Consider the following 19,777-nt stretch of genomic DNA (forward strand, 5'->3'; position numbering starts at 1 on the left):
GATAAGAAGCAAATTTCTCGACGCCAAATAGACATGCTAAGGCTTCCTTCTCGTAGGTACCCAGGCGTCGTTCCCCGTCAGTAAGTGTTCTACTGGCATAGGCAATAGGGCGCAACCTATCGTTTTCAATATGCCCCAATACAGCACCTACCGCGATGCTTGACGCATCTACCTGGAGGGCGAACCTGCGTTGAAAATCAGGTAGAACCAAGACAGGGGGAGAAGAGATCAAGGCCTTAAGACTGTCAAAGGCCTTCAGTTGAGCGTCGCCCCACTCAAAAACAACATTCTTTTTACGCAACCTATTAAGCGGACCACATACTGCGGCGTAATCGGGAATGAAACGAGCATAATATCCCGTCATGCCGAGAAATCTCTGAACTCCTCTGACATTCTTAGGAGGAGGAAAGTTTACAATGGGAGAAACTTTATAGGGATCCATTATGAGTTTGCCTTGCGAAATAATGTAACCTAAAAATTTTACATATTCTTTTCCCAGATGAATTTTTTCGGGATTAACTGTCAAGTTAGCGGCTCTGAGACGATCAAACACCTGACACAAATGTTGCTTGTGCTGTTCCAGGTTATCACTGTAGACAATAATATCGTCAATGTAATTGAAGACTGATTTAAATTTTAAATCGCTCAGAAAATGATCTAGCACTTGGCTCATCGCCTGGCTACCATAAGACACACCCATGGGCGCACGATTAAACTGAAATTGCCCCCATGGGGTAGAAAATGCAGTATAATTACGACAATCTGGATGCAACAAACATTGGTGGAAACTAGCATTTAAATCAATGACGGAATATATTGCGGCATTACCTAGATGTTGAAGGGCGCTCTCTACGGTCGGCAACTCGTAGCTGTCCTCCTTAATTTTATCATTCAGTTCCTTATAATTGTGTACCAGCCGAAATTCCCCCGCTTCCTTTTTAGGGACTAAAAAGGAAGGCGAACTGAAATCGGAAACTGACGGAGCAATAACTCCTGCTTCTAGGAGTCGATCGATAATGTTTTTCAACTTTTGCAATTTGGGAGGAGAAATTTTATGTCCTTAGCCCTAACAGGAGTCGTGTCCTTTAAATAAAATTTATAGGGCATGACGTCACACCTGCCTATCCGGTTGGAAATTACGTCAGAATACCTGTTCATGACATCAGCATTGACCGCGTCCCTACTTATGACGTCAGACTTGTCGGCGCACGAAATGACGATAGGAGCGGAGTCCTGATGAATAAGTTTAATTTTACGTGCAGGATGAAAACCAAAAACCAGTTCCTGGTTAGCAACGTCTAACAAACATCGCATCTTTCCCAGAAAATCTAAACATAGAATAAGCGGGTGACACAACCCGGGAACAACATTAAAGTGCCAGTTCCAAGAGAAACCCGCCATCTTAATGTGCATTTCAACTTCTACGTCTGATGTAACAGTCACGCCGTTGGCGACACAAATTTTTACGTCAGAGCCGGTACATACACGGCGTAACAAATGTGGATGTTTGATGCAACATGCATCGAACAATTCGGAACTAATCAAAGAACGAGTAGCACCGGAATAAATTAAAGCCGGAATATTATTTCCAAACAGACGAAGGTGTACAAAATTATTGTACGAGTAATGAGCGGCTTTCCTTAAGCGACGACCGTGGCGACCACTCGCACGCCCGGTCAAGGCCCGTTTCCCGGACATTGATTTCTGTAATGCCCAGTGCGCTTACAACGAAAACATTTTCGCTGCTCACGGCTCACAGCGGGCTGCGTGCACTCAGACACCGCGTGGCCGTAAGTACAGCAGTTGGCACACCTGGGACGGTTGGAGGACGGGCCGGGCGCATTAGCCGACTCATGACGTCTGCCGGTGGCAGAACTTGCCCTGACAGAGGGATCACTTACACTAGCCGCGCACTTAACTTGCCACGTTCCGCGCACTGCGCGAGCGGGTACGGTGTTGACTTGAGACGTAAACTGAACATTAGGAGAATTGAATTTAGAATTAGAATTAGAAACAGGAACAAAACTGCGTGGAGTGGGTTTGGAGTGAAAATCCTCGTGATATTTTTTGACAGCTAGCAATCTATTCTCCACTTCTGCGCTCCACTTACGGAGAGAACTCAGACTGGAGGGAGGGCTAAGCATGGGCTATGCTGTAAGATCAGGGGAGACACGTTGCTAAGAATAGTTTGCGTTAATTCCGCCTCAGGGAGGTTCAACTCCAGTACCTCAGCATAAGCCGCAACTGAATTAATGAATTGCAACAGGGGCTCATCAGGCTTCTGAAACCTGAATACAAGTTCACGTTTACACGTTTCCAGCACATGTGGCGGACAGGCAAACTGTAGCACAGACGTCTTGAACTGTGCGAATGTCAGATTCTGATTTACGACGTCAGTGAGCAGTGGCAAAAACGCCGCTCCACACAGGCTCAAAAGAGCTTTCAAAAACTCCGCCTCACTGACTAACTTTAAACCAGTTAAACGTGCCGCGGCACTCAGAAAATCAAGAACCGCACGCGGTTCACAACTATCAAGACGTGGGAAAAGTTTCGAATACGAAAAAAAAAAATCTTTTCATTAAATCTGGAATTATTCCCAACTGGATTAGCGGGGGTGGGGACTTGCCGAGACGGTACCTCGTCTGACGACTCCCAGGCGCCGCGCACATGCCTGACGAGCAATCCACGAAGGGTCGCCACATTTGCGTCCTCCTCGAAAGGAACGGCTTCCTCCGTCAAAACCTGGATGAGGTCGTCTCTCCGCAAACGGTAAATCCACCCGGTTGCCGGACTCCCCATGGTTCATGAAAAAAAAAGAACAGAAACACGTTAACACTCACAGTCCTAAGCAGAGTTGCGCAGTTGTAAAAGTGGGTGCCATTCTAAGTGTTGAGGGAGGCCAGAACCTGGCATGGACTGGGGTATACGTGAATGGAATAGATCAGGTATGCAAGGTAAATGATTTCAGGGCCACAGAGAATTTATTCAAATTCAAAATTAATTCAAAAAACATTACGTTAACATTTCTGATAATGTTAAGTGAAAACAATGCAAAGCTGAATACATAAATTGAGAACAATTTCTGAGAAAGCGAGTTAGTTGACAATTATAATTTTAATGGGTAAGCCGGCTACACAGTAAGCGATCCATACAACGGATCGTCAAAAAGAGACAATGCGCAGTTAACTCGAAACACAACCATTGCCACGAATGAAGTTAAATTCATTTTAGGTAGAATTTCAAAACTACTGCAAAGTGCAGGTACAAGAAAGAAATAATTTACATTATTCTTTAAGAAACTTTAACAAACAAATACGTGCGACGACGTATCAGGGGGAGACAGTTACAAACAAAAAAAAAAACGGAAGCGAAAATGAAGTTAAATTTAAAGCAAAAATTCAAACATGTTTTTCAAGGTGGCGGCCGAAAAGTAATTTAGACAGAACCAATTCAAGAATAAATGACTCTACATTAGGGTGAGGGCCACCGCCTCACTGACGACTCAAACTAACTTACATTTCTCCCCTGAGGTCGCACACGCACGAAGTTCAACTAGAACCTTTCGGACTGCATGCTAGTAGAATTACAACAGATCAGCTACTGCTGACAACCGAGCCTGACTAAGTAAACCAGTAGAAGAAGTCCTCAACATGGCTGCAGCTTAATTTATAAGCTCGCGCCGCAGCGACGCATGCGCCGATCCAGTGGAGGGGGAAACGAGTAAAAATTGAACATCACTAGGAAGGGGAAAGGGAGGGAGAAGGAGAAGGGGAACAAAGTGCCGGAGGCCCGCGACGGCGCGCGCAGTTTGAATCTAGCGGACCCTACCGCTCAGTAGCGGCCGGTGATGTTAAATTATGGGTGTTCACACACTCATACATACACACATGCTAACACATATGCACTCATAAAGAAAATAAAAAAGACCTCCTACCTTACTGCGTACTAGAAGCCTGTTTTGGTGTCAGATTATCTATGTTGGTGCGGCACCGTAGCAGTTACTGCTTATCTTGGAGTCGTGAAAGATATATTTCGTTTATTACACAAACTCATGTCTGTAATTGTAGCCCGAATCAACACAACGAAGCTTATTGAGCAGACTAGTTGTTTTTTAAGAAATTTTAAATTGTAATTCAAAATGGTAGATCGCTGATCAAGCCTCACATAAATAATAATAATAAATTATGTTTGATGTTCTTGATTTTTCAAATTTGTGGCTGGGCTTAAGCTTATCAAAGTGTTGTGCCTGAAAGCAATGTGAAGCTAAAAAATATGATTCTGGTTTTCAGCTGAGCAAACATGTTGATGACTTTATGATTAAAATCATGCATGCTATTTATTAGTCTTTTTTCTATTGACAACATTGCTAAAGCAGTAAATCTTTCTTCTGACATAGTGTTCCTAAATTTTTAATTGTTAACTTTTACCTTGTAGTAAGTTTTCTGTTCGCTAAAATTGTTTGTACGGAATTCATTATGGCGATTTTTAAAAATTGTACATGTTTGCTATACACGCTAAATAATGCAGTCACATTTTCACAGTTAAAGTCTTACAACAAAATGTTGTCCTGCGTAAGGCACAGAAAAATATTTTACAAACGCACAGTCACACTAATTATTTAAAGATATTTACGCTCGCATTGAACCACACACAACTATTTTTTTCTACTGGACGTAAAAAACTGAAAACGAAAAGTTTGTTTGGTTAGGGGTGATAGTATTGGAGTGGACAATCCTGGCATCTACCGGGCTGATTCATAAGTTATGACTTACTTCTCTGATCAGTGCTGCTGTGCGTGCTGAAATTTGGAACTACATCAATGAAACGCCAGGACAATCACGAGCACACGAGAGCCGTGCACTCGTCCAGTGTTAAATGTCCCGTAGGAGGTTACGTAATTCCTTCGTGCGCATGCGCAAAAGGACCGAGGCAGGCATGCAGGCAGCGCGTTTCGTGCTCAGATCCATTGTGAACACTACAGCGTTGCCATATCGCCGCAATCGAAAAAATAAAAACAGACATCCGTGACAGATGCAAACAAAGCGACGAGTGTTACTCTGGTAGCTGCCACTGGTAAAAGTAGATAAAAAGGAACTTATAAATCTACAAAATAAATAAATGTTCTGTAGAAAACTGGGTGTGCACGTGCACTTGTGCTCTTTAAAACCGGCCGCTACTGCTACCGCTACAGCTTCATAGTCCTGTAGCCTCGCAGTCTCGTAACCTTGTGTTCTGGAAGCTTCGTAGACATGATGTCTTGGAGCCTCGTAGACTTGTAGCTACGTAACTAAGTAGCCTTGAAATCACGTTACCTTGTGTTCTGGAAGCTACGTAGTCCTATAGCCTCGCAATCACGTAAACTTGAAGACTCGTAGTCACGTAGTCTCGTAACCGCATGACTCGTAGTCAAGTAGTAATGATGTCCTGGAGCCTCGTAGACTTGTAGCTACGTAGCCAAGTAGCATCGTAGACTTGTAGCTATGTAAACAAGTAGTCGTGTAATCTTATAACATAATGCTGCTGGAGTAGTTGGCGCTTTACACACTCGTAGGTAGTTGGAGGAGACTTGTAGATATGCAGAATTGAAGATTTGTATCCAAGTGGTCTTGTAGCCATGTCGCCTTGCAGTCATTTAGAGCCGAGGAGACTTGTATTCTTGTAGCTTCATAGACATGTAGTTTCGTAGCCACGCGGCCTTTTAGCCACGCAGTCTCGCAGCCATGTATAACTCGTAACCAGCTAGAACCTTTTAGACTCGTAGTCTTGTAGCCTCATAGTCTCTAAGACTCGTAGAATTCTAGCCAAATATCATTGGAGCTGTTGAAACAAAAGGCAGTTGGAGCCAATGACTGTAGGAGCCAATGACTTTTGGAGCTGACTGTTGGAGACTGTTGAAATCAATGACTGATGGAGACAATGACTATTGGAGGAAATGACTTATGGAACTACAAACTGATGGATTCATAGACTGATGGAGACATTATATTATAACTTAACATTGACGATCTCATCCTACCGAGTTGTATGTACGTGAGAATGTACCTCCTTTTCGTTAAATAATCTTTCGTTTTGTAGAATGTGCTTCCTTTTGATTGATAGTGCTTCCAAAATGTGCTGCCTTTGTAGCAGCCTAGACTACAACTGAGAAAGACAAAGCAGGGAGGGTTTTTTTTTTACATTAAAACCCAACGACAGTGGAAAGCTGGTGTTTTATCAAACAAATAAGTATATAGAAAAATACAATACTTTTATTCGTAAATGCCTCTAGAGAGAAAATGGAACATATGACATACATTATATGACATAATGACGGGTTAACAATTTATAATAATCATGCACTCCTCATGCGCTCCCGCGGGATGCAAAAACGAATAAATACAATCACTCATACAATTTAAAACAATGCAAGAGGAAAGCGGACATGGTGGCGAAGCGTTGGAAGTAGCAAACATGTAATATGGGCCGCTAGGCTGAAATCAAAATCGAGAAAGAATTTATAATGCGGCTTGACAAGAAGTGTCCAATACCATCGTGGCATGCCCATATACAACCGCAGAAATATTACACAAAACTACGGGCAGTACTCAGCGTGAGCAAAAGAAACTAAAATCCAAATGACCTGAAGGGTCCAACATTGATAGCAATTACGAAACATTACATTACATGGCAGAAATACATAGGTGTAGGCGCGGCCACAACGGGCAGGCAAGAATAATATTTCATACTTAATTAAAGACGCTAAGTTTCACAGCCGAGAACATACCAGTATGCATGGCCACCGCCACAGTGACAGCCTTCGTGTCCAGAGACCGAGCGACTGCGAAGAATAAGCTAGGAGCCGGAGAATATATAGGCCTGGTAAACCACTCGTCAGAGAGCACTGGTGAGGCGGCGGGGAAGGGATAGTAAGAGGAGGGGTAGGAGGGGGAAGTTGGAGTGGGAGGGGAATGGAGGAGAGGGGATAGGAAAGAAGGGAAGGAATGCTGTACAGTGCCAAACTGCTTCAACCCCCCTCCCTAATGTGTCCCTGCCCGTAGAGCCAGAAGATCCACATGATGAAGAAAGTTCATAACGGCGAAATTGGAGACTGGTGACAGCATCAAACAGCAAGCATCAGGATCGCCACCGCGATCAACAAGATGGCTTCGAACGTAGTCAGATGCTACACAGGTCGAAGGACGCTGAAGAACAGGCCTTCAGAACAGTGGTAGACGATAGCCAGTGGCTGATACGGAGGAAGAAGTCCAGAGATGAATTCGGTGATCAGCCCAGAACAAGGGCTCGGAGCAGGGCGGCCCCGCGAGTCGCAACCACCCAGGCATGGGAGGGGACTCCAGCAGGGAGCACCAAGTCGCAGTGCCTTAGCAGGCTGACGAAGGGGTCAGCTACGATGTCCAAGACCCGCCAAATAAGGGCTAGGGGCAGACATGGACTCACGGCGGTGCGGGAAGCACTCAGCCGGAATCAACACGGCCGCTCTCCCAGACCTAGAAGTGGCGAAACAGCATCGAGCCTCCACACGACGAGGAAGCCACAGGCAAGCTAATGGTAGGACGATGGGCTCTCACAGGCAGGTACCACCAGTAGGGAGGAGGCGACGAATGGAAGGTCCCACGGAGACGTCTCTCGGTGAGGTGAAGCTGAAGATCGCTGGCGGAAGTCGGGCACAGCAAGCAAGTGTAACAGGGGAAAAGGATGGTGCGCCAAACTAAAAAAAGAAAAGAAGCCGCAACACCGCGCACAAACCCAACAAAAACACAAGCTGCAAACACAATGTTCAAACACAAGTTCCTAGGAACACAAACACTTAACAACAGGCCAATAGGCTAAGGCTACTCTCATATGAAAGTTACAATACTGCAAAAAGGCTTACAACAAACCCATAAAAATCTATTTAACGAAAGGTTTCACCTGGGTTACATGAGCCTTTCGGAATTTAAACTTGCGCCTACAGCACCTTAACAAAAGGGTGTTGACACCCAATAACTTGTCGACACAATAAGGTCCCTCATAAGGAGGAAGTAACTTCACATTTAACTGATCAGCCAACTTAGGTAATTTAAACTCCCTGCAAAGAACTAAATCCCCAATCTTAAAACCATGAGAAGCTCTAGCCTTATTATAATTGTCAGAAACGGCCTTACGGGCCTTATGAATGTTACAGGAAACCGTGTCGAGTACACGTTCCAATGCCTGGGCGTCCAGGCTGGTGCCGAGGGACGGCAAGCCCCACTGGTTCAGTAAAGGAACAGTAAGCTCACGGCCTAGGAACGGGATCGAGGGTGGAAAACTAGTAGCAGAATGAAGAGCAGAATTAAGTCCGACATTGATATACTCAATGTCTGAATCCCAACATGTCTGATCAGACCGGTAGAAAGAAATCAGGATGCTTTTGAGAACCTTATTTTGCCACTCTACCATGTTGCCCTGCGGAAAATAAGCTCAACTATAAATAGGCTTAACGGCCCATTCAAAAAGAAAATTCTTATAGATAGTAGACAGAAAATATGGGACATTGTCAGAAACAATCATACATGGAGGACCAAACAACTTGAAAACCTGTTCCTTAAGCACCTTAACGATAGTAGCAGCCTTCATGTTTCTAAGAGGTAATAAAATGACAAATTTTGTAAAAATATCCAAGACAACAAGCAAACATACATTAGAAAGTGTAAGAGGACAAAAATATCAATGTGTAAGACATGCTAGGGGGCTACAGGAGGATCAGCAGCATACAGACCCGCCTTAGAATTATGAGGTGGCTTATAAATCTGGCAGTCGAGACAAGATCGAACAAACCTCTGAACATCAGCAAGAAGCTCGGGCCAAAACAAGTGCGCTGAAATTCTGCGAAAAGTTTTATCTATTCCTAGATGACCACCTAAAAGAAATGCATGAAAATAGGTTAACACCATAGGCTTCAAGACAGCAGGGACAACAGCCTTTCGGGCTCTGCCAGAAGTTCCTGTAAAATACAACATACCACTCTCCTTTCATAGGGAACAGCCTTCTTATCATGAAGATCTCTTAGTACCTGCTGACAGAGGGGATCCTGAGTCTGACATTCCTTGATATTAAAGTATGATTCAGGAAAAATTTTAAAAGCAGTAATACATTTAATAGCATCAGATGAGCGGGGTTCCATGGGTTCAAATTCATCGGTGGAAAACATGCGCGAAAAAGAGTCAGCAATAACATTATCTTTACCTGGAATATGATGGGTGACAAACTGAAATCGTGAAAACCTCAAAATCCAAAGACCCAGCTTACCCAGCTGATGAGGATGATTAAAGAGCCAACTAAGGACTCGGTTATCGGTAAATAAATTAAACTCCCGAGCATCGAGATAACTTTAGAATTTTTCTAGGCCGAATAGGCAAGCCAAGGCCTCCTTCTGGTAGACACCTAATCGCTGCTCAGACTCCGATAGCGAGCGACTAGCATAGGCAATGGGCCTAATCTGGCCTTCCTCAAGGTGTCCTAGGACGGCTCCAAGCACATTGTGCAAGGCTTCAACCTGAACGGCAAACCGTTTACTAAAATCGGGTAGAATGAGAACTGGGGGTGAAGCCATACAAGACTTCAGCGCCTGAAAGGATTTCTCTTGTTCGGGGTCCCACTCAAAAACTGAATCCTTCTTACGTAAGACATTTAAGGGCGCAGATAAAGAGGCAAAATTATTAATGAACCTGGAGAAATAACCTTACATACCCAAAAAGCGTTGGACTCCTTTTAAATTTACAGGCCTAGGAAACTGGATGATAGGGGCAATCTTGTCAGGATCCATAAGGAGGGTACCTTTTGAAATAACATAACCCAAGAATTTAACAGACTTTTTCCTAATGTAACCTTCTTGGGGTTAACGGTGAGATTAGCCCCTCGTAAACGAGAAAGGACTTCAGTCAGGTGCGTAATGTGATCCTCAAAGGTGTTTCTATAAAAAATGATGTCATACTTAAGATCAGATAAGACATGATCGAGGATCCGGCTCATAGCCTGACTGCCAAAACTAACACCCATATGCACACGATTAAATTCAAAATGGCCAAAAGGAGTTGAAAATGTGGTATATTTACGGAAACTAGGATCTAAAAGGCACTGGTGAAAACTTTGATTCAAGTCAATAACCTAAAAATATCTGGCCTTACCTAGATGTTGAAGGGCAGACTCAACAGTGGGGAGAGGATAAACATCGTCTTTAGCAATTTAATGGTTTAAAGGAATATAATTATGTACCATACATCAGCTTGTACCGTCTTTTTTACGCACTAAATAAGTGGGAGTGCAAAAATCAGATGTAGAAGGAGAAATGACACCCGCGGCTAAGAGCTTATCCACGATGTCACGCATGGCCTGAAGTTTAGGGGGAGAAACCTTGAGATATTTAGAGCGGACAGGGAATTCATCCTTTAAGTAGAACTTATAGGGCAAAATGTCACAGTTTCCTAATTTAGAGGAGATGACATCAGAAAAGGTATGAACTAGGTCGGCAATAACTTGTCCTTGAGCAATGCTATCGCGATCGTGACACTCAAAAATAACGGAATTACTAGGCTGCGATCTTAAGGGAATATTTACAGAAGGAGCAAAGTCAAACCGGAGCTCATGCTGGCCCACATCCAGGACACAGTGTGTCTTGCTTAAAAATCTAAACCCAAAATAAAATTAGGTGAAAGACCAGGAACAACAATAAACTTCCAATTCCAGGAAAAATGCTTAATCTTAAAGTGAATAACCACAAACTTATTGGCGCGAAGGCACTCGCCATGCGCTACAAAAATATTAATCTGGTTTTCAGAAAATACATGAAAAGAAACCTTAGGAAATATTTCAATTAAATTCTGAAGAAATGTCTCACTAATAGCCGAGCACGTAGCACCGGTATCAATTAGGGCCGAAAAAGAACGATCGTATATACACACGGGCAAAAAATTCAGAAAAACAGAGCTAGAGGCTTTTATATAGAAGCGACAGAAACGACCTCTTTTCCGTCCTGTCATTGGCCGTTTCCCGGACAATTACTCCGGTAATGACCTAATCCCTTACAAGAAAATCATCTACGAGCATTAACTTCAACGCGTGCCTGATCACAGTCCTCAGTCACATGTCCAAACACACAACAGTTTGCGCAACGAGCGCGAGTGTATGTTGGGACATCCTGTAATTGCTGCGCAGAACTGACAACAGCACCCCCCGTCAAACGCCCACGCTGCTGTGTAGTCCTAGGAGGCGGGGCGGACTGACGGCGACCGGGAGACATTACACTATCCGCGCCGCCCGGAAGGGGGCGCGGACGCGAGCCGCTGTCAAACCTACGTGGTGGCGAACGCCGCGCACGTGAGCTGTCGTGAAAGCCTGGTGAAAAGGAAGAATGCTGAAAACAATTATCTCCATACGTGCGTAAAACACTAGAGTCAGCATCATATGCGTCACTGCCACGAAAGTCTGAGGTACCTTGTAAGCTGTGAAATCCCCTGTCACGAACATGTGACACGGACGTAGACCTGGGGGAGGCGAGAACTCAGCCTTGTATTTAGACACCACTAATAACCGCGCCTCTACCTCACTACCCCAAGCACGCAAAGCATCAAAGGTGGTAGGAAGAGCTAACATACCACAATGGGTGAGCACATGAGGTGCAAAGTTGCCTAAAATAAGCTGTACTAACTCAGGCTCAGTGATGTCAATTTCCAAAACATCGGCATAGGTGACAACCTCATCAATATAATAGTGACTGACTCATTAGGATGCTGAAATCTGAAAATCAAATCGTGCTTACACAGGTCCATCACATGCGACGGACACAGCACCAAGTACCGACATTTTAAATGTATGAAAATCTACCTTCTGTACAATAGCCTCTGTTAACCTAGACACATACACGCCAGTACACTTACTAAGCAGAGCTTTCATAAAGGCGCTAGCTGACACCAGATTCAATTTAGCTAGGCACTCAGCCTGTAAAAAAAAATCTAAAATAGGCCTGGGCTCACTACCACTCAACACAGGAAGGGATTTAACAACAGAGAAAAACAATTTTTGGGAAAAGGAATTACCGGGAGCCGGACTTACTTCCAGTGTGGCCTGCGCCGATGGAACACCAGATGAGACGTCACTGACCTCGCGTATGAACTGAACGAGCCGGGCGCGCAAGTCGGCCACGGTGTCGCTCACCGTGGCAGGCAGCTGGTTCTCCTCGAGATACCGAATCAGCTCGTCGCGGTGAAGCCGGTAGATCCAACTGACTCCCAAGCCGCTCATGGTCATGAAAAATACAAACAAAAAAACACAGCAAAACCACTGCCGAAGCAGAGTTGTGCAGAAGTTGTAGCAGCCTAGACTACAGCTGAGAAAGACAAAGCAGGGAGAGGGGTTTTCACATTAAAACCCAATGACAGTGGAAAGCTGGTGTTTTAGCAAACAAATAAATATATAGAAAAATACAATACTTTTATTCGTAAATGCCTCTAGAGAGAAAATGGAACATATGACATACATTATATGACATAATGACGGGTTAACAATTTATAATAATCATGCACTCCTCATGCGCTCCCGCGGGATGCGAAAACGAATAAATACAATCACTCATACAATTTAAAACAATGCGAGAGGAAAGCGGACATGGTGGCAAAGCGTTGGAAGTAGCAAACAAGTAACATGGGCCGCTAGGCTGAAATCAAAATCGAGAAAGAATTTATAATGCGGCTTGACAAGAAGTGTCCAATACCATCGTGGCATGCCCATATACAACCACAGAAATATTACACAAAGCTACGGGCAGTACTCGGCGTGAGCAAAAGAAACTAAAATCCAAATGACCTGAAGGGTCCAACATTGATAGCAATTACGAAACATTACATTACATGGCAGAAATACATAGGTGAAGGTGCGGCCACAACGGGCAGGCAAGAATAATATTTCATACTTAATTAAAGACGCTAAATTTCACAGCCGAGAACATACCAGTATGCATGGCCACCGCCACAGTGACAGCCTTCGAGTCCAGAGACCGAGCGACTGCGAAGAATAAGCTAGGAGCCGGTGAATATATAGGCCTGGTAAACCACTCATCAGAGAGCGCTGGTGAGGCGGCGGGGAAGGGATAGTAAGAGGAGGGGTAGGAGGGGGAAGTTGGAGTGGGAGGGGAATGGAGGAGAGGGGAAAGGAAAGGAGGGGAAGGAATTCTGATTGTGCTTCCAAAATGTGCTGCCTTTTTGATGAAGGTGCTTCCAAAATGTGCTTCCTTTTCATTGAATGCTTGAACTGTGTGAACATTGTGTGGTCATTGCATACATTGCGTACATTGCCTACATTGCATGTACTGCATGTATTGTGCGTCAATTGAGTTATCTTATTTTTGTGTGCTTCTTTTTTCAATGCTGTTTTGATTCGAGTATTATAATAAATGGTTCTTTATTTGACTAGTGTATTATTCTATTGGGTGCATATATATAAACGTGTTCTAGACAGCAAGTCACTCAGTTTGTTACTGTGTTCGACGGTGTAAGGATCACATAGATTGTTTCATCTGGTGCATAAGTCGTGTCAATGACCTGTTCTTGAGACCTCGATGGCATCTTTACCATCTTTAACGATGAACTCGATGGAGGTTGTACCATCGACTACGGGAACCATGACGTCAGCGACGACGATGGTGGAGCAGATCCCGTTGGCAACGTTGACGTCAACACTGGAGGAGACTTCAACAGTCACAATACCACCAGCAGAAAAGACTTTAATGCCGGTAGCGTTGGCTGTACAGGAAACCTCGACGAATGCTGTTTTGCCATCGATGGAGACTTCAATGGATGGAGAATTGTCAATAACTAACGATCATCGATGTCGTTACTGCGACAAGATTTTCTCAAACATCAGCAATGCACGTCAACACGCAAAGAGAGAATGTGCTAAGAATCCTCCTCGCAACATGTTTGGTTGTGAGAAATGTCAAAAGAAGTTTTCCAGAAAAGATAATATGAAAACGCACATGAAGACATGTAAAGGTCCTGCTATGTGGCAAAAAGTAAAGTTTTCTATACAACAACGATGCATTGATGTTCAAAAGAGTATTCCTGGAAATGGTACAACTGTGGCAACGTCAGTATATGGCTCAGGTCTGAAAGGCTCGTCTTAATCACTACGGTATCCTTGAAGTTACTGTGATACGTCGTTCGAATTTTCCCATGATGCACGAAGACATGAGCGGAGCAAATGCAAGAAGAATCCTTCTCGCATGAAGTTTCGATGTGATGAGTGTCATAAATGGTTTACTCGAATTGACAGTTTGCGACATCATGCGAACAAATGCAATGTGCCATGTACCTACTGCTGAACTACCTGCAGAAATTACGACTCCTTCTTTAGATTGGAGACTCGTAAGCGTACAAGCAAGACAACCGATGTGCAGCAACCGATTGCTATGACGTCTGAACATGAAAATTAACCTAAGACTGTGTTCGGTGCATTACAAGTTAACGATAATGGGTTCTACTTGGCGCAGTCTGCATTTCGTGGAACATTGAAAGACTACTATTATCTAAATACATTTAGTGAGCCGAAAGACATTTGTAATTTTCTTGATGATATCAGACAGAACATAATCAATCAGCTTACTGATGATGTAGCAACAAACGGAATTTTGATGTTTAACTTATGGTTGGACTGTATATATGGAAAGCCGTATCCATTCGATGACAAACTGAAGAAGTGTGAATTCAAGACATCGGCTGCAGTAATTTACAGTTCTGACGATGTGAAGCAAACTGTTAAAAACAGTATCCAGAAACTCTGTCAAGAAGAGGAGGACTATGTCTGTAAAGGTTCTGGTTGGACTCTGTCTAGTATAAATCAAAGGATCTAATAATTAGCCATTTCACGGCTATGCAGACCCAAATGTTTATAATATTGCTGGCTTTCGCAAGTGTTCGTGTAGTATAATATATATTATGTAATAAATATTACGTTTGTGAAAGAACTTGTGGTGTTTTATTTTCGTAGATGTCATTTTTGAGGTATTTTTACATAAAATTTATTTTTTGTATCATCCAGGATCGAACCAAGTTTTGAATCAATCATTTCCTTAATGAGTGAATTTTTTGATGAATTTAGGGATTTTTTCCGAATTTCTAGCATTGAAAATACGGATTTTCATGATGGTGTCCGTAACGTAAAGTGCAACGGTGTTTTTAAAGATTTTTATTATTTAATTTGATTGATTTATTTTTTAATGATTTTTAAAAATTTTCCTGATATTTTAACATAATAATTTTGGATTTTCAAGATACTTGATAATATATATATATGAAAAAGTGGTGGGGGTCAGTCTGCCAGAAGCCACTGTGAGGGAAGGATCGGTCACAATTTTTTTTTGCTCTCACCGGGTCGATTTGAGGACTCCGAGCATTTTGTCGTAAATGTATGTTTTAAAATAGTCTTTATTAAAATTTTGTAAATTAATTTTTTTATAAATTTTAACATTATTTCATTAAAATCGGATATAAAATAAAGATTTTCAAGATGGCGGCCGTAACGGAAATTGCACCAGTGACGTCATAATCCAAGAAAGCGGTCATGGTACCCTTATTCCTAAAAATGGCTTAACGGAGGCTTCGGACATGGATCCTTAAGAGGCCACTCCAGTATTTCAGGGGCACTACGCAACCCGCGTTAACCTTATAAGATTCAATGCTATTTTCATTTTGCTTATAACTTATTAACTAATATAGGTTTCTAAATGATGCTTGCTTGATATGTAATACAACGATGCTCTTATCAAAGCCCCTTTCTTCAAAAACGTGCATAAATATTGTTCAAACCTAGACAATACACTTATGCATATTAGTAAAGATTAGTATAAAACCATAATTTAAGCACGTTTTTGAAGAAAGAGGCTTTGATAAGAGCATCGTTGTCTTACATATCAAGCAAGCATCATTTCGAAATCTATATTAGTTAATAAGTTATAAGCAAAATGAAAATAGCATTGAATCTTATGAGGTTAACGCGGGTTACGTAGTGCCCCTGAAACACTGGAGTGGCCTCTTAAGCCGTTCATAGAATTTTGTGTTCTTTCTAAGGCAAAAAGACTTTTGAGGATTTTCGAAGTCCTCATTTTTGAATTGAAGAATTTTTTGAGATTTTTTTTTCAAAGAAAAGAGGATAATTTGGCAATTTTGAGGATTTTTGGACAAATGTTGGACAATTTTGGCAAATTTTGAAGGTAAAAGGTCAAGGTCACGTTCAAGGTCACGGACATCCAAGATGGCCGTCTTGACTTCAGAATCCAAGATGGCGGTCGGCACCTCTGGCATCTCACCCTGGAGCCTGGCGCAGGAGCCCCTTTTACATACTACTCTCATATGATCCAAAGTTCTTTTCCAATTATATAACCTATTTTCTTGAAGTCCTTATCATAAATAAAATAGATTTTTAATAGAACAATCGGATTGATGCTAGTGGCTTTTACGCAATAAATTATGTCCATAAAGAATGTCCCACTAATATAGGTTAATGGTATCAACTTTAAGCATTGTAGAGTGTTGGTACCAGGTCACATTTAAAGAGTAACTTAAGTGGTTTTAGGTAAGTGCATGTGCGAGTACTGCTTTGTTGTTTTCTCGCTTGCAGTGCCACTTATGTCGAAAGAATGGTAAATTTTATTTGGCAACAGGATAGTGTCCCTCCTCATTGTAATCTCTTTGTAAGAGAGTGGTTAAATGTTGAAGTCCTTGATCGTTTGAATGGTTGTAATGGTCGAGACGACAGAGCTCTTTTTCGCTCACCTCCACGTTCACCTGACATATAACAATGCGTTTTTTTTTTCGTTTGGTGCTTTATAAAAGATCGTGTCTACGTTCCGCCGCTACCTAATGATTTGCGGAAGTTCAGACACAGGACTGAAGGGAATATTATTGCTTCCATTACTACAGACGTGTTAAACAAAGTGTGGGAAGAATTGCACTTTAGTTTGGATGTGTGCCGTATAACTAAAGGTGCGCATTTTGAAAATTTGTAGGAAAAACCATGTTAGTTTACCTTAAATTTGATGTATGATGTGTTGTAAATAGTCCAAATTAAACTGTTATTATATATCTTTGGAACTTGGACATTCTTTTATGTAGACCCTGTATTCTGAGTCTGTTGTGTGTGCGTACAGGGTGATGTTCAAGACCTTGTCAAAGAGCTCCCAGACACACATGCTGATAGACTGTGACACGAACCTCATACAAGAAGTCCTCAGCCAAGCCAGAGATGTCAACATGTTGGGAGACTATGAAAACTACCTCTTCACTTCTCTGGTTAGTTCAACTAAGAAAATCACCATTATTTTTACTGTCACTACTTATTGAATTATTAGTAAATAAATGCAGCTGCGAGTGATGGTTTAGGTAGTGGTTTTGTCCTTTAACTTGTCCTTGGTCACTTTGTAATTAATTCGGATTACCTTGTTTTTACCAGTGAACTTCACTGGTGACCTTAGACATCCATTTGAAAATTAACATTTTCTCTCTTGACATGAAATATTGGCACGATTACCGCAACATTTTACATTCAGTTGAACTTTTGTCACAAAATTATTCCGAAAATTAGGGGCAGTAAAATTCACACCGTTTGTAACCATTTTGTATGACCAAAACCTAGCATTCAATTTGATCACCTATCATTAAGGAGTTAGTAAATATTTCTTACTTTTAATATAAAAAATTAAAAACAATGATAACAAATAAAAATAACACATATTCCATATATAGTTGTTGGGTTCTTGATAGGAGAACATAAATTTTCCCTGAGCTCAATTATACGATTGTGTTGACTAGGATTTAAATCCAACAAGTATGTTCTTCCATAAACTGAAATTATCTTTAAATGTCACAAGCTAGTATAAGGAAATTTAGGCTAGGCCTGCTTGTTAACCATGCTTCATACTGCTGTAGCCACCAACAAATCTGTGTCTAGTTTGTTGAAGAAATCTGAATGTTATCTTTACGTATTTAAAACCCACCAGCCCGTCGGCTGCTGTTAGGTTCCAAACACATTTATGGCAGTTAGACCCACATAGATCAGTTGGCTAACCTACACAGATCTCAGCATTGTCAGCGGTTGGGTACTTCATCCACTGCATCCACCACCAGAAGTAATGCACAGCTTCTCTTACACTGGACGTAATCGTTTCCACGTATCAATCACATAATTGATTCCTAAAAATATTTACAAAGTTGCCATTTATGTAGTTAGGCAAAGCACTAACTTGAGGACATTAGCTCCATGGATAGGAAATGAAGCTAAAAACTGGGCCCTTCTGGTCACAGGGCCCTCCTCGTGACAGTGCCCCCCTAGTGAATGGGCCCACCTCGTAACCGGACCCACCTAGTGACCTGGTCCCCATGAGACCGGGCCCCAGGTGACTGGGCCACTTCACGTTACTCGCCCTCCTGGGGACCAGGCATCCCTCGAGAATGGGCCTTCCTAGAGTTTGGCCCCACCTGGTCTGGGCCTTCCTAATGAATAAGCCAGCTTGGTGTATGTAAAACGAAACAAGAATTACATTCTATCTTTTAAACGTAACATTTGCGATGACAAAAGTCAGAGCACACGATGACCTTAATACAAAGGACACATGCTGCAAAAGTCATCACTAAGAAAATCATCAATCTTCCACAAAAATGTTCTAAGTCAGTAAGCCTCGCTTTGAAATAACACGTGAATTATCTCAATATGATAATTACACACATGATCAGTAACATGTAAAAGAGTGAGTTACTTAGACGAAGAGGCATCTACTGATGCAATCCGATAAAACTACAATTTATTCACTACCTTACAGTCTTCATTGCCATACAGGTTGCCCAGTCACACAACATACATAGAGTGATAACACTTACAGGTTACAAAAATCACATGCCTGCATGCTATTCGTAAAACTTTAAAAACACATTGGTTCGCCACTGTATGAGGCATGTAAAAATCTTATATAAATATTTTATATTTTAAAAAATAAATTAGGTTTATATCTAATGGAACTTCCATACGAAAAAAACAAGCATTATTTTATTATTTTAAGTGTTAACATAATAAACAATATGTTCGTAGAAATGAAATAACTAAAAAAAATAGTTCATTGATACTGGTAAGGTAAATTGCTGTTTTAAAATTTGGTAGGTCACTAATCCACATTTTACATTAAGATTTTTTTGGAAAAAAATGTTTAAATAAAAAAAACAATTTTTCCAGGTCAAATCATTAAGTTGTTTCTTTCAAATTCCAGTTAAATATTAGCAAATGTGCTATACTTTCTGTAAGAATATATTTTCTACGATTTAATTTAAATTGCGTGTATATTTAAGTATTTATAATATACAAATACAGAAACTGTCTGGAAGTTATTATAAGCGAACCTAAAAGCACAGAATCAGGCCCACTATTACCTGGCAACATCACACAGAACCTTATAAAGAGGCTCGCAACTGATGCTTGCACTGCGATTGCAGGACGCGCACACTCTCGACTACATCGATTTCCAGCCGTTCATGACGAACATCACCTTCCTCAGAATGATAAGTCCCTCGAGTGTGGAGATGCAGGCGGCCATGCGCGACTGGAATACCCGGGGCTGCAGGCCTGTCTCTGCGGAGAACATGAAGGTGAGTGTCTCCGCTCGACCGAGCTGTCCTTGCCTCGACCTTCTCGCGGCGGCGCTCAGTAACATAGTCTTTTCTGTGTTGTCTAGATCAGTTTTGTTTTTCATTCATTTGGATGCTTCGTAAGAAAACAGTCT

The 19,777-nt window shown here is 42.0% G+C and overlaps 1 protein-coding gene across 6 annotated transcripts in view; it reads left to right on the plus strand.

The window, feature by feature from the left end:
* The window catches only part of LOC134533325 (glutamate receptor ionotropic, kainate 2-like), a 406,907-nt gene that overhangs the window by 144,848 nt on the left and 242,282 nt on the right, over positions 1 to 19,777 (plus strand). For all 6 annotated transcript variants that reach the window (XM_063370828.1, XM_063370827.1, XM_063370832.1 and 3 more), the window contains 2 exons: positions 17,159 to 17,300; positions 19,491 to 19,643. In XM_063370828.1, coding sequence (XP_063226898.1) covers positions 17,159 to 17,300; positions 19,491 to 19,643 — 295 coding nt within the window. The remainder of the gene's footprint in view (positions 1 to 17,158; positions 17,301 to 19,490; positions 19,644 to 19,777) is intronic.

The sequence above is a fragment of the Bacillus rossius genome, chromosome 6 (genome assembly GCF_032445375.1).
Source record: "Bacillus rossius redtenbacheri isolate Brsri chromosome 6, Brsri_v3, whole genome shotgun sequence".
In the NCBI taxonomy this organism is placed as follows: Eukaryota; Metazoa; Arthropoda; class Insecta; order Phasmatodea; family Bacillidae; genus Bacillus; species Bacillus rossius.